The sequence below is a fragment of the Bombina bombina genome, chromosome 3, assembly GCF_027579735.1.
Source record: "Bombina bombina isolate aBomBom1 chromosome 3, aBomBom1.pri, whole genome shotgun sequence".
Taxonomy (NCBI): domain Eukaryota; kingdom Metazoa; phylum Chordata; class Amphibia; order Anura; family Bombinatoridae; genus Bombina; species Bombina bombina.
The window spans coordinates 559,930,251-559,942,485 of NC_069501.1; the positions used below are offsets into that span (position 1 = coordinate 559,930,251).

Consider the following 12,235-nt stretch of genomic DNA (forward strand, 5'->3'; position numbering starts at 1 on the left):
TGGGAAATTGTTCCTTCATATTTATTATTGTATTTGAAATAGCTGGTTTTACTCATTAAAACATCACATACATTTTTCAAGGACATAGCCTTCTAAATGTAGTGCGTGTGCAGAAAAAGCAGACCAGCTCATGTTATCTCTTTATACTCAAAACCTAATAATTGGGTACTGAAGTTCTAATTATTGCTGGGGGTTGAATGAGCAAAGCCAGCTATTTCAGATACAAAAATATTTCTTCCTGTCCCACTCCCCACTGAGTTAATTTATGTGATTTACTACCGTTTACATAGCTTTTCTACAAAGAATACTGCTGTATTCATATTTTCAGCATATGTGGTGGTTTAAGCTGACTAAACAGTTATTTCAAATGACAAAATAAAGTTAAAGGAAATGTTTGCAAACAATTTAATCCACTCCAGAAAGTAAACTGGATTGTTGGGAACACATTCAAATTTTACAGTACAATGTGCCTTTAACATAGGTGATAGTTGCTGGAAAAAAAATGGGAACCACTGTCTTAAAAAAAACAGTAAAACATAATTAAATCACTTTGCAATATACTTTCATTATATATTTTGTGCCCTTTCCATTAAATTTAGCTCCCGAAAACTGTGCACTTTCTAATTGTCAGAATCCAAAATGCAAACTGCTAACTTCTTAAGACTAACTCTGGTAATTGAATTTAACTGATAACAACTGTAGCAAGCAAGATGTTAATATGTTTTAATAAACATTTAAACTTGGTTAACATGTTAATCTTTGTTCTATAGCAGACCAACAAAAAATGTCTTAATTACAATGCGTTTACAGTCGCTTTTAAAAAAAAAAAATATATATATATATATATATATATATATACACACACACTCACTGGCCACTTTATTAGGTACACCTGTTCAATTGCTTGACAACACAAATTGCTAATCAGCCAATCACATGGCAGCAATGCATTTAGGCATCTAGACGTGGTGAAGACGACTTGCTGAAGTTCAAACCGAGCATCAGAATGGGGAAGAAAGGGGATTTAAGTGACTTTGAACATGGCATGGTAATTGGTGCCAGACGGGCTGGTCTGAGTGTTCCAAAAACTGTTGATCTACTGGGATTTTCACGCACAACCATCTCTAGGTTTTACAGAGAATGGACCGAAAAAAGAGAAAATATCCAGAGAGCAGCAGTTATATGGACGACAATGCCTTGTTGATGTCAGAGGTTAGAGAAGAATAGGCAGACTGGTTTGAGATGATAGAAAGGTAGCAGTAACTCAAATAACCACTTGTTACAACAAAGGTATGCAGAATACCATCTCTGAACGCAAAACACGTCAAACCTTGAAGCAGATAGGCTACAGCAGCAGAAGACCACACCGGGTGCCTTTCCTGTCAGCTAAAATTTGCACAGCCTCACCAAAATTGGACAATAGAAGATTAGAAAAACATTGCCTGTTCTGATGAGTCTCGAGTTCAGCTGCGACATTCAGAAAGTAGGGTCAGAATTTGACGTAAACAACATGAAAGCATGGATCCATCCTGCCTTGTATCAATGATTCAGGCTGGTGTGGGGGGATATTTTCTTGGCACAATTTGGGCCCCGTAGTACCAATTGAGAATTGTTTAAACACCACAACCTACCTGAGTATTGTTGCTGACATGTCCATGCCTTTATGACTACAGTGCACCCATCTTCTGATGGCTATTTCCAGCAGGATAATGCACCATGTCACAAAGCTCAAATCATCTCAAACTGGTTTCCTGAACATGACAATGAGTTCACTGTACTACAATGGCCTCCACAGTCACTGGATCTCAATCCAATAGAGAACCTTTAGGATGTGGTGGAACGGCAGATTCACATTATGGATGTGCAGCCGACAAATCTGCAACAACTGCGTGATGCTATAATGTCAATATGGACCAAAATGTCTGAGGAATGTTTCCAACACCTTGTTGAATCTATGCCATTAAGAATTAAGGAAGTTCTGAAGGCAAAAGGGGATCCAACCCGGTACTAGCAAGGTGTACCTAATAAAGTGGCCGGTGTGTGTGTGTGTGTGTGTATATATATATATATATATATATATATACAAACATATTTACAAACATTGCTGCCATATAGTGCTCAAGACATATGCACTTTCCTAAACCTACCTCGTTCCTCGTTCTGCTCTCATGGAAGGGAACTAAGCTTCAAAACAGGATAACAAGAGAAAAAGCTACATTTGATAATGTAATAGAATTTAATTCTTTTTTTTTAAATGTAGATTGTCCCTATATATTTTGTTTATGTGTAGTTATGCAGAAAACCCAACAAAAAGCCTGTTTCTTATAGCTGTTTAAGTGCTTAGTCAATCCAAGTGCACAAAAAGAAAATTCTGGTTATTTCATTTATAAATATGAAACTATTATAAGGATTAAAATGCCAAGATGAATCTGTTGTTCTGAGGCAGACATGTGGGCCTAAGTTTTAGAGTAATGTGCCAGCCACACGGTAAATAGAAAATGAGAGAAACAGTTTGGTCCTCTCTTTGCCTTCTCTATTAAGTTCCAAGTTTGGAAATATTCAAAAAGGAATAAGGATAATCTCTTTGACATTTCACCAAATACAGTTATACATGGATTTATAATTACTCTTATAGTTACTGTAACAGTTCTGAGACTTTAAAGGGACATTCCAGTAAAAAATTAACTGCACATAGATGAATTACATCTTTGAATAGAAACATATTTGTAAGATACATGTTTTGACAAAAATACTTCTAGTAAAAGTTATCTCTGTTTTAGTGTCAACATTTTTCTCAATACGTGCATGTGAGGCATAGTTAGATATTCTTAGAGCCACAGCATTGTAAAGACTGTAGCTGGCCAGAGCACCAGTGGGGCTTCTATCATGTCAGCAATTAACAAATTGAGTCATTACCAGATGGTACAAGCGCCATAGGCCCTCTGAGCAAGTGCTGTGTTTAAAATGCTGGTGCACGGTGCATACTTAAATACACTTTTGAAACAGCTATAGCTTTTATTAGAAGCATTTTTGTCAATACATGTATATCATAAAAATGCTTCTATTCAAAATGAAAATGCATCCATGGAGATTTCAATTTTGACTGGAATGTCCTTTTAAAATCACTTAAACATTACATTAAAGCAGTGTATACCCTGGGGGAAACTAGTTGCTAATTCCACTGTGATATTATCGTAATATTAACAAGAAAAAGTGATTTTGAATCCTATTATTCACAAGAATTTTATTTTTTCCCATACATAGCAATAAAAACTGTTAATAGGAAATACACATTTTATCATTCATTACCTCCAATTTACACTCATACACAGTGTCATCAAGAAGTGTGACTTTGCAATGCATGTTGGGAGATTTTCTGGTTGTTTTCTGTTGCGGTTTTGATCCTCCCTCAGCCTTCCCTGGCTGCTTTTCTTCCACCTCCTTCCCTGATCCTTCTCCGTCTTCTGCTTCTTGGTCGTCTTTCCTGTCCTCCTGCGCTGGCTGAAAAGTATAAAACAAAAAGCTATGTAACAAAAAGGAAGCTTAAATGTAGCCGCCATTTAGCAAGCGCTACCCAGGTGGGGAACCAAAAATGAGCCGGCTGCTATGATTACTTTCCTGCTTTTTCAAATAAAGATAGCAAGAGAATGAAGAAAAATGTATAATAGGTGTAAATTATAAAGTTGTTTAAAATTGCATGCTCGATCTGAATCATGAAAGAGAAAATTTTGAGTTTGTGTCTCTTTAATTTAATTTAATTTACAATCTGCTGTCTTTGACAGCTTCTCACTTCTACCAAATAATGTACACAGAACATGTTTTATCTCAAAACTCTATTTTGAGATTTGTCTCAATTTCTACTAAACCATGTCCATATCTGATAATCAGTCAAAATATTTGAAGATGATGAGATCCATATAAAAAGCCTAAAAATGTTTACAACTAGAATACAAGATTAACAGTAATTTGAAAATCAATATCTAACATGTATTAGCTTGAAAGAGAATTTGGCAACGCTAAGTGTCACTATCTTGAACTCAAATCAGTTGTGACATCTTGATATCCTTCTCTTCTTACAACAGTACAAAGACAAATCAACACATGAGAACACTGAGTTGGAATGGAATATCTAGCAAATGAGCTTTAAGAACAGTGTTAACATTCAACAAGCAGTACGTGAACAAAGAGAGTAAATCTAAAACAAAATGTCTTGTTTTTGGTAAACTCTACTCACCTGTGTTTCGGCACTACTTAATGAGTGAAGATCTAATGATGGGTCTGTGCGAAGTTCTGGCTCTGGAGCTGCTATAGGGGCTTTCAGAAACACATCATCTTCCAACTGCTCCCCCAATCCTTCATCTGCCTCCTTTTGATCGCCCCCTTCTTTGCTTTCTTGCACCTGAGACTCCTTTGCGTCCTCAGAGACCTGGGATTTGGGCCTTTTGAGAAAGGATGAGAAGAGTCGGGAGAGGCCCTTGCCTTCTGAATGGCGTTCCCTGCCCTTTCGAGAGCTTGGTGATGCAACAGAGGGTGGATCCTGCGTTTGTTCAGTCTCTGTCTGCTCGGGAGGGCTGCCCTCTACAGGCAGGTCACTGCACTTCTCTTCTACCTGCTCTCCTTCCTGCTTTTGGTCCTGAGGAGGAGACTCTGCCTCAGCAACTAAACTCTTCTCTGTTGTCATTATTTCACTACAATATAAACAAAAGCCAAAGAATCAAAGAAAAATCCATCAATCATAAAAGAAGATGAGTACTTTCAAAGATAATTAAAATTCTCCACATGCATTTCATTTTTTTCAAATAAAATTATGTTAATGTCATATACAGCGTTCTTTGCTAGTTTAACAAAACTTTGAAATTTGCATTAAAAAAAAAATCTACTGCTTATTTGAAATTCAAAGTATGTGTTATTGCATTGCCCTTTAATTATGTATTCTCTACTACCTACTGTATTTAAAGGGATATGAAAACCAAAATATTTCTTTCATGATTCAGATTCAACATGCAATTTGAAACAACTTTATTATATAATTGTATGCTCTGTCTGAATGATAAAAGGGTTTCATATCCCTTTAATAGTCCTTTAACTAATCATTTTAGTAAGATTCACATTATTTTGGTCATATGTAAACTTATTTAAGAATCATATTTTAGGGTGCTATTTAGCACGCCAGCACCATCCAACACTTATATGTTAGCACACCCTAGATTATCGCTGCAGTGATAAAATAAATAATCTGCAGTGCATAAATAGAAGCACTATTGATTGCACTCGAGCAATATTAACACACAATAGCGTTATTATTTTTGCAGTCCACTAGTAATCTAGGCTATAATTTGTGAAAAGCAATGTTTTAATGTCTATCAAATGAAACCATTTTTTTTTTAATTAGTCTCAAATATCATTTTTTTAATGCTCTTTAATCTAGGCCAACAGTTTTTTTTATCTACCGCTTTAACTTTCCCATGAAAACAAAACAATGAAACAGATTATTTATCCGCCTTAGACCTGTTATGTAATTTCCAGTTCACATTACATATTCAATGTATCTTATGCACTTCTAAATTCTCTTACTGAAATAGTCACCGGCATCCAACATGCCTGGGAAGCTGCTTTAGGAATTCACTACTCTTATTCTGTAACGCAGAAATGTTACACTTACGTTTGATAATGCGAATAGTTTTTTGGTAAACCTCACTCTAAAAGATTTCTGCTTAAAGGCACATGAAACCCAAAATATTTATTTTATGATTAAGATAGAACATACAATTTTAAACATCTTTTCAATTTACTTCTAATACCTAATTTGCTTCACTTTCTTGATATCCTTTGTTGAAACGTATTGCTAGGTAATCGCAGGAGCTAGCTGATGATTGGTGGCTGAACATATAAGCCTCTTGTGATTGGCTTATTAATGTGTTCAGCTATATCCCAGTAGTGCATTGCTGATCCTTCAAGAAAGGATACCAAGTGAATGAAGCAAAAATGATAACAGTAGTAAATTGGAAAGTTGTTTATAAATGTGTGTTCCATCTGAATCATTAGAGAACATTTGTTGGGTTTCATATCCCTTTAAACATAATAGGATAAAAGTGTATAAATACGTTTACTACACCGCTCCCTCTTTCTTTCTAAGCAATATTTTATCATCCTTGTTGTTCACTGGTTTTATAATGTAGCACAGGAACACATTTTAACACAATATGGTTTGGTATATCTTATTTAAAGGGACACTGTAGGGAAAAATGACATGCTCTAATTTGTCTCATGTACTTTTTCCACTACTTACCTTGTTACATTATGTGGGATTAAACACATGGATTAAGTCCCCATCAGGAGGGGCAGAGAACAGTTAGCTAGTGGCAGTTGCATAAACACGCCAATCACTGGCGGTGTTCAGTTTGGGTGTTACGTTTGTGACTCTCATCAGGACTTTACGTATGTGTTTTACCCCTTTACTAGGGTTAAACAAATAGGAGTTCCTTGGTGAGTAGTGCACAAATTATGTGCTCTATTGAAATAGGAGTATGCCATTTTTCCACAACAATGTCCCTTTTATATGTACTATTTGAAGAGAATACCAAAATGATATCACATAGGCATTGTCTTTCTATCACTATGTTGCATTCAGTCGGCTGACAGTTTACAATTATTACTGTTATTTTGAAACAGGTCATAAACTAAACCTGAATCATCCCCTAAACAACTATGGGTTGGGTCCATTACCTTTGTGAGCAGGCTCTGAATCAAGCAGAATTTTCACAATTTCTACCAACAGGTATCTTAAAAAATGTGCTATCATGTATATGAAGGAGCAGCAATTAGACATTTTTATATTTTGCATGAAAAATATAACGTTTAATCTAACACTGGAAGTAACAGGGAATGCGTGTTTGTACCCTACTAATGCCTGGGGATTTATTTGCTCATTGACTAATGAAAACAACTCCTACACCGTCACAAGCATGAAAATAAACATTTTATTCTAGTCAGGAATATTTTAATTTTTTTTAAAAGTTGAACATTTTACAATGCTCTCTATTAAATAAAACAAATGTATAAATAATGCCCAATCAAGAGATGAGGTATGATTCTCAAACAACTTTTATATACAAAGGAAAAGGGCTTTGAACTGAAAGCTTCCCTCTGAATACCATCATGATTTCATAGTGCTAGTCTATGACAATGTATTATTTAGCTTGTATTCTCAATGATGTGGTCCCATGGAGGGGCTTAAAGCTAATTATAAAACTGGCACTGAAGATATTTTTTCTTCTAATGTAGGTCATATTCTGAGCACAGTTTTACATAAACTGTACTGGCGTATGGTAAGACCTACCAGCAAATGTGGTAGAAGCAGTAGCGTATTTAGGTTTTGTGCTGCCCTAGGCACTCAAAACTCTGCTGCCCCCTGTTTAAGGCCTTTTTTGGCCATAATATTTAAAAAGTAAGTGCGTGTATATGTGTGTGTGTGTATATTTAATGAGTATGTGTGTGTAATGCAGTGTGCATGTAAAGTGCAGTATGAGAGTATGAGTGGGTGTAGTGCAGTGTGCGTGTAAAGTGCAGTATGAGTGTATGAGTGGGTGTAGTGCAGTGTGCGTTTAAAGTGCAGTATGAGAGTATGAGTGGGTGTAGTGAGTGGGTGTAGTATGACTCAAAATCTGCTGCCCTAGGCAAGTGCCTTTTTTGCCTAATCCAAAATACACCCCTGGGTAGAAGGTAAAACAGACAAGAAGTTTGTGCTTGAATCCATATAAAAACAGGGTATAAGGGAAGGCTGTATCAGTGGCGTCACTAGGGGGTTGCAGGCCGCACCCGGGTGACACCCTCCAGGGGGTGACACCACCAGAAATTTTTTTTTATTTATTTTTCGTTGTTGAAATTTTATTGAAATTCAAAGAAATACAATGTAGAAATGCATAGATTTTTTTATTAGAGGGGCCAGCATTTTTGAACATTAGTGGGACTGGGGAAGTTGTAGACACACTTAATTTTTTTGCCCCTTGAGCCAGCGCTGCAATTTCCACAGATAGTTTTCCCGGCTGCTTTTGCTTGTTTGTACTTTGCTCCTCCCCTGCCCAATTTCACTATGAATGTTGTGGGCGGGCCGTGGGGCTTGCGAAGTTGCGCTGCTAGCCTAAACCTGCCTGCCTATCTGTGCTCACTGCTGTGCTGTCTCTCTAAACAGGAACTGGGAAACCATGAGGGGGATGCCTGGCATGGCTGTCTGACACTGTCTCTAAAGTGAAGGAGCCATGTATGATGCCCACCAGACCGGTACGGTTACGGTACACTAAGTGCACACTGAAGACGTAGGAGGGGAGGATGGGGCTCTGGGGATGGGCAGAGTGCAGAAGTGATTGGCCATAAGAAGCAGTAGGCACGCGGCCCGGGGCTGTGCACTGACAGACTTGGAACAGATTCAGAGAGCAGAATTTTCATAGTTTGCGCGCCTAAACATTTTCTTTAGTGATTTATTTTTAGAGTGCACTGTTTATCTTTCATTTGATGCTCTGATAAGCCAGGGAGCAGCTCTAGGCATGAACTTTATAATTAATGCAGTGCAGTTTACATATGTTGTATGTGTGTGTGTCTGAGTTTTTGTGTGTGTGTCTGAGTTTTTGTGTGTGTGTGTCACAGTGTTTTTGTGTGTGTGTCTGAGTGTGTTTCCGAGTGTTTGTGTGTGCATCTGAGTGTGTTTTTAAGCGTGTCTGAGTGTGTGTGTGTGTGCCTATGTTTTTGTGTTTGTGTGTGTCTGCTTTCTAGGGGGTGGGGGGCGACACCAGAACTTACCGCACCAGGTGAAACCAACCCTAGTGACGCCACTGGGCTGTATTGAACACGCTTACCTGCATCATTCCAAATGATTTTAATATACTGCAATACAATATGTTCTAACTATTTTGCCTTTACCAAATTATCATTTAAGTGGGATATTTGTTACAAGAATACAACAAAACTGCAAACACAAATATCAATGAGATCAAAAGTATGAATAAAAAAATGTATCCAAAAACTTCTTTCAAATTTTTTAATAAATACAAAAAGGTAAAATATATCTATAATTAAATTAAAAAAAAATACATTTATATATCTTGAACTGATCCGATCTGTTTGCGCTTTGGTTTTATTGCAGGTATTTTATTGGCCAAGCAGTTTAAACAGACAGAAACACCTTGATGTTTTTATATACAATGTTTAGTTATGCATAATGAAATAACTTTGTAATTTATTTTCATTATATATTTTGCCCAATTTTCAAGTAATTTAGCTCTGAAAATATATCCATTTCTTATTCTCAGCACTTTAAATGCACCCTGCTGACTTCTCAAGGCTACCGCTGCTACATATATTTCCCTAATTGGCTTCATAAGAAAACAACTGCAAAACAATGCACTTTATATTAACTTTATGACTGTGACTAGCCTTGTTGTCTGTGGACTAAAGCCCAGTTTGGCTCATCCAAATAAGGCAAGTGGTGGGTGGAGTTTGGCTATTGAAAAATAATTGCAGTAAAAAAAAAAAAAATGTGCATTTATTTTAAAAGCATTAATACTTGGTTGATATGTTATTCTATAGCAAGGTATTTACTGTCCCTTTAAATATAAAAAAATATATACTATCCGCATAACTACTGAACACCTGGCAAGAGAAGGTATCAGAACAGCTGCGTTTCTTATCCAAATATTAAGTTATTCATTGTGCATACATTTAAAGAAAATATCATAATGCAGGACTTTATGAAAAACTTCTCAAGGCAACACAAATAAAAAAATATATACTTACCGTATACACTGTTGAGTGTTACAGCTGTAAACTTACTAAAATATTTACTTTCCTTTAATAAATATTCACATGGTTGACAGAAAATTATTTGAGCAATGTTTTGGTATTGTATGCTTAGTTATAATAATTTATTACTCTCTATATTTGAAATATTGTGATATGTGATGTTAAATAAATATATATATCTGCAACAAAAACATTTTTTTGTGAAGGTTGATATTTGCAAGAATTTTAGGTATTGTATTTTATTATTAAATTGTCATTATGTGTAAGGTGGCCACACTGTCTGCAAAGCTTTACAGGGGCACAATAAATAAAGATAAGACAGCAAAGGCAGATTGGGAAATAAGAATTACTGGGTAGTCTGTCCATCCTAAAACCAAGGGGCCTCAATGCTTATTATCTGCCTCCATGTGAAACATAAAAATGACCCTCTTTTCTCAAACCTAAAGGGATATGAAACCCAACTTTTTTTTCTTTCATAGTTCAGACAGAACATACAATTTAAACAACTTTCCAATTTACTTCTATTATCAAATTTGCTTCATTCTCTTGGTATCCTTTATTGAAGGAGTAGCAATGCACTACTGGAAGCCAGCCAAACATATCAGTAAGCCAATGATAACAGGAATAGATGTGCAGGCACCAATCAGCAGCTAGCTTCCAACTACTGAGCCTACCTAACTATGCTTGTCAACAAAGGATACCAAGAGAATGACGCAAAATAGATAATAGAAGTAGATTGAAAGCTGTTTAAAAATTGTATGCTCTATCTGAATCATTAAAGAAAATATTTGGGTTTCATATACCTTTAATGTTTTCTTGTAAAGACTTATCAATCTGTGTTTACATGTTGGTTTGCGACAGCTTTCTTTCTAAATATTTGGTAATGTAAAAAGATAGATAATCCCTTTATTACCCATTCCCCAGTTTTGCATACCCAACACTTATTTATTATACACTTTTTACCTCTGTGATTACCTTGTATCTAAGCCTCTGCAGACTGTCCCCTTATCTCAGTTCTTTTGACAGACTTGCATTTAAGCTAATCAGTACTGACTAAATAACTCCACGGGAATGAGCACAATGTTATCTATAAGGCACACATAAACAGCGCTCTTTTCTCAATGAGGTTACATTTCCACCTCTAAACCAATAGCCATGCTAGCATACAGAACACTGTCATTTGACTTGCACGGCTATTGGTTTGGAGGTGGAAACTTAAGCTCATTGAGAAAAGAGCGCTGTGCCGTGGGTAGCCAGAGCCACAGACTTTGGCAAGGAGGCAGCGGCACAGAAAGGGTTCTGTTTATATTTAGTGATGGTAAATCACCATCACTTTAACTTTTTCATATAGAACTGCACATACATGGATAAACTATATCACTACAGCTCATGGCGGGATAAATGTTACTAGCCCAGAAGGAAAAAGTTACTAGTTCACTCAATGTTAAACATAGGAAAAAGTCAAATTTTCTACTCGTCATGTGTGATGTTTTTATTCATATAATTTCTGGGTAAACAATACATTAATAATAAAAACATTAATAAAAAAACAGCAATGTGGTAATTTATGTCAAAAGTCTGGAAACGCCAAAGTAAAAGTGCCATAATCTGTAGAATACTTGCCACTAGAGGAAGAGGCCTTAAACAGACATGAAAACCCCCATAAATAAACAAAAGACACAGATGTACACAACAGACGCTTTTCTTGTCCCTTAAAGTATTAGGCCATTTCAGAATCCCTTTGAGAGCTAGAGATTTGCAGCAATATGGAACATAATGACAGTGCATTGTTGAAAGAGTAACTGCTCACTTGCCCAGAAAAACAGATAAGAGACTTTCTGCCTACTGCACCATAAGTCGCCCAACTCTCCATTCAACTTGGTGTCTATGACCAGACTCTAAAGCTGCTATAAGTTTCCAACATGGGCATGGATTGCTGTTTTTGATATGGCCTCTTAGCACGGTGAAAAGGACATTTAAAAACATAATTTATATGTTACCTGATTAATTCCTACCAGCAGGAGGCAAAGTTTCCCAAACCTCAAAAGTCTAAAAAAAAAAAAAAAACACCTCACTCATAGCTCAGTTTTACGAATAGCCAAGTGGTGAGGTTTTTAAAAGGAGTAAAAGAGAAAATGAGGAGCAGGAAAAAAGATGTGCTTTAAATAAAAATCAACCCAAAATGGGTGACGCTTTGTGGACTCTCGGCACCATGAAAGAAATTAATTTATCAGGTAGAGAGAGTCCACAAGCTGTTACGTATTCCATATAATACTAAAGATGTGGAAGTCCATGAGTAATAAGAAAGGGAGGGATAAAATAAAAACAGCTTTTTTTGCTGAGAAATTAAAGCCATAACCCAAAACAATTTATTTTATGACAAAAACTCAATATATAGACACAATTATCAAACTGAGACAACTGCCTGAAAGACCTTTCT

General features: G+C 36.2%; 1 protein-coding gene across 6 annotated transcripts in view; it reads right to left on the reverse strand.

Moving 5' to 3' along the window:
* The window catches only part of EPB41 (erythrocyte membrane protein band 4.1), a 392,405-nt gene that overhangs the window by 278,325 nt on the left and 101,845 nt on the right, over window positions 1–12,235 (reverse strand). For 5 of the 6 annotated variants that reach the window (XM_053707084.1, XM_053707090.1, XM_053707089.1 and 2 more), the window contains exons 2-3: window positions 4,235–4,688; window positions 3,310–3,501 (exon numbers count right to left, since the gene is read on the reverse strand). In XM_053707084.1, coding sequence (XP_053563059.1) covers window positions 3,310–3,501; window positions 4,235–4,681 — 639 coding nt within the window. In that variant the 5' untranslated portion in view covers window positions 4,682–4,688. The remainder of the gene's footprint in view (window positions 1–3,309; window positions 3,502–4,234; window positions 4,689–12,235) is intronic. The other variant, XM_053707087.1, reaches the window with a different exon arrangement.